The sequence below is a fragment of the Trifolium pratense genome, linkage group LG6 (genome assembly GCF_020283565.1).
Source record: "Trifolium pratense cultivar HEN17-A07 linkage group LG6, ARS_RC_1.1, whole genome shotgun sequence".
NCBI classification, from domain to species: Eukaryota; Viridiplantae; Streptophyta; class Magnoliopsida; order Fabales; family Fabaceae; genus Trifolium; species Trifolium pratense.
The window spans coordinates 17,230,775-17,232,690 of record NC_060064.1 but is presented as its reverse complement, the minus strand read 5'-3'; the positions used below and the strand labels follow the sequence as shown (position 1 = coordinate 17,232,690).

Here is a 1,916-nt window from a genome sequence, read left to right as displayed (position 1 = left end):
AGATCGACATAAATAGTACTACTGCTACAGTACTCGTTAACGACGATATGATGATGACCACCGGCACAAATTTTCCTCTCGAGTCGTTGATTCGCACGTGTGAGGTTACTACTACCTAACAAGACACCTTGCAAACACGTGTAAAATAATCTCAAGAACTCGACACGTGCAATATATTTTAACACGTGTAGAGAAAATAAAGTTGTACCTAAAACTATTTAATTAATGGAGAATCAATGATGCACTTCAAGATCAAAGAAAAAGAAAGAAAGAAAAAAGAAAATTGATACTAGTTGAATTGAAGAAGGCAACTAAGAAATGCAAGGAGGAGCAAAGAAAACGGGAGAGAGCATTAAGGAAACAGCTGCCAACATTGGTGCTTCCGCAAAATCTGGTATGGAGAAGACCAAAGCCAACGTCCAAGAGAAGGTCATACACTATTCCTAAAACTATTTAATGTCAATTGCGTATGGAGTAAGGTCCACACAGATGCGTTCGATGTGCAACGATATCGAACCTTAAAATTTTGAGTACTTCCAAATTTTGAGACTCAATAATACTTCATAAAAAAAATTACTTTTTAGATTTATTAAAAAATTAATCTATTTAGATTAATATAGAGAACAATTGTATATTTTCAATGTTCATAAATATTTATATCTATAAAAAAAAAAAATTAATGGTAGACTATGGTTTTTTGGGTGCAATTTTTTTGGTTCAAATTTTTAGCCACTTGACAACAAAAAACAACTCAATCACTATGTCATTTTAATCTTTGCATTACATTATTAAGGAGTCATTTTAAGGAGTCTAATATAATAAAATGATTTTAATCTTTTTAAAATATAAAAGAAAATTTTATATCAATATAAAATTTACTTTTTTTTTTTTTTTTTAATTTTCTTAACTAAGGTGCTGGGCACTAATTAGTATTATCGATAAAATTTTACTAGTATTCAATTATAATAATATGTTGAACTAATGAAGGACATGATTATCTAATTAGTGGTGCTGTAAATTAACAGACAGAGAAGATGACGGCACATGACCCATTGCAAAAGGAGATGGCAACCCAAAAGAAAGACGCAAAGGTTAATCAGGCTGAGCTGGATAAGGAGGCGGCGCGTGAACACAACGCTGCGGCAACTGCCGGACACTTGGGGCAGGGTGGACACCACACCGCTGGTACTAATCCAAATGCCACCGGTTACGGTACTTACCGTTAAGTACGTATAACTATGTATCATCATCAAAGTTGTACTACTAAATAAGGTTTAGTTATGATGTTAGGTTGTATTTTTTGTTTTCTTGTTGGGTCATTGTTTTGTTTGTTTCCTGTCTTTTTCATTTTCACAATTAGATTGTGGAAGTTTCTACTTGTACGTGTAACGTTATGCATCATGCAAGTTGTAATTTCACTTTGTTTCTATTTCAAAATATATGTATCTTCTGTCACCAAAAAAAATAAAATAAAATATATGTATCCTCTTGAGTAAGAGGGTGAGAGATTCTTACCAAAAAAGGTATGAGACGTAAATAATAAAGTGATTTAATTTAATATAAATAAGTGTTTGAAGTTATTGGTTCAAAAAAAAAAAGTGTTTGAAGTTATTAAAATTTTTGACGTATTTTTGACGACTTTTATAATATTTTATAAAAATAAAAATTACACCTTCTCTTATTTATTGATAGAATAATATATATATTTTAATTTTTTGTGATTTTAATCAAATCATTATCAATGATTCATTATCTTAACTGTAAAAATGAATATGACAATAATTTATCTTTTCAAACACGCATGTCTTCGTTGAAATTTAAATATTTTTTAGACATTAATTCACTCTAATTATAGACTTTAAAGGTGATCAATATTAAATTAATTTTATTTATCTTGTGTTTTCCTTAAATTTGTA

The 1,916-nt window shown here is 29.7% G+C and overlaps 1 protein-coding gene across 1 annotated transcript; it reads left to right on the top strand.

Annotated features, from left to right (window-relative positions):
• Positions 1–248: 248 nt before the first annotated feature.
• LOC123890557 (18 kDa seed maturation protein-like) lies at positions 249–1,515 on the top strand. The gene is made up of 2 exons (XM_045940192.1): positions 249–429; positions 1,026–1,515. The coding sequence occupies exons 1-2, from the start codon at positions 319–321 to the stop codon at positions 1,224–1,226; spliced, it is 312 nt and encodes a 103-aa protein (XP_045796148.1). The 5' UTR covers positions 249–318; the 3' UTR covers positions 1,227–1,515.
• Positions 1,516–1,916: the final 401 nt, after the last annotated feature.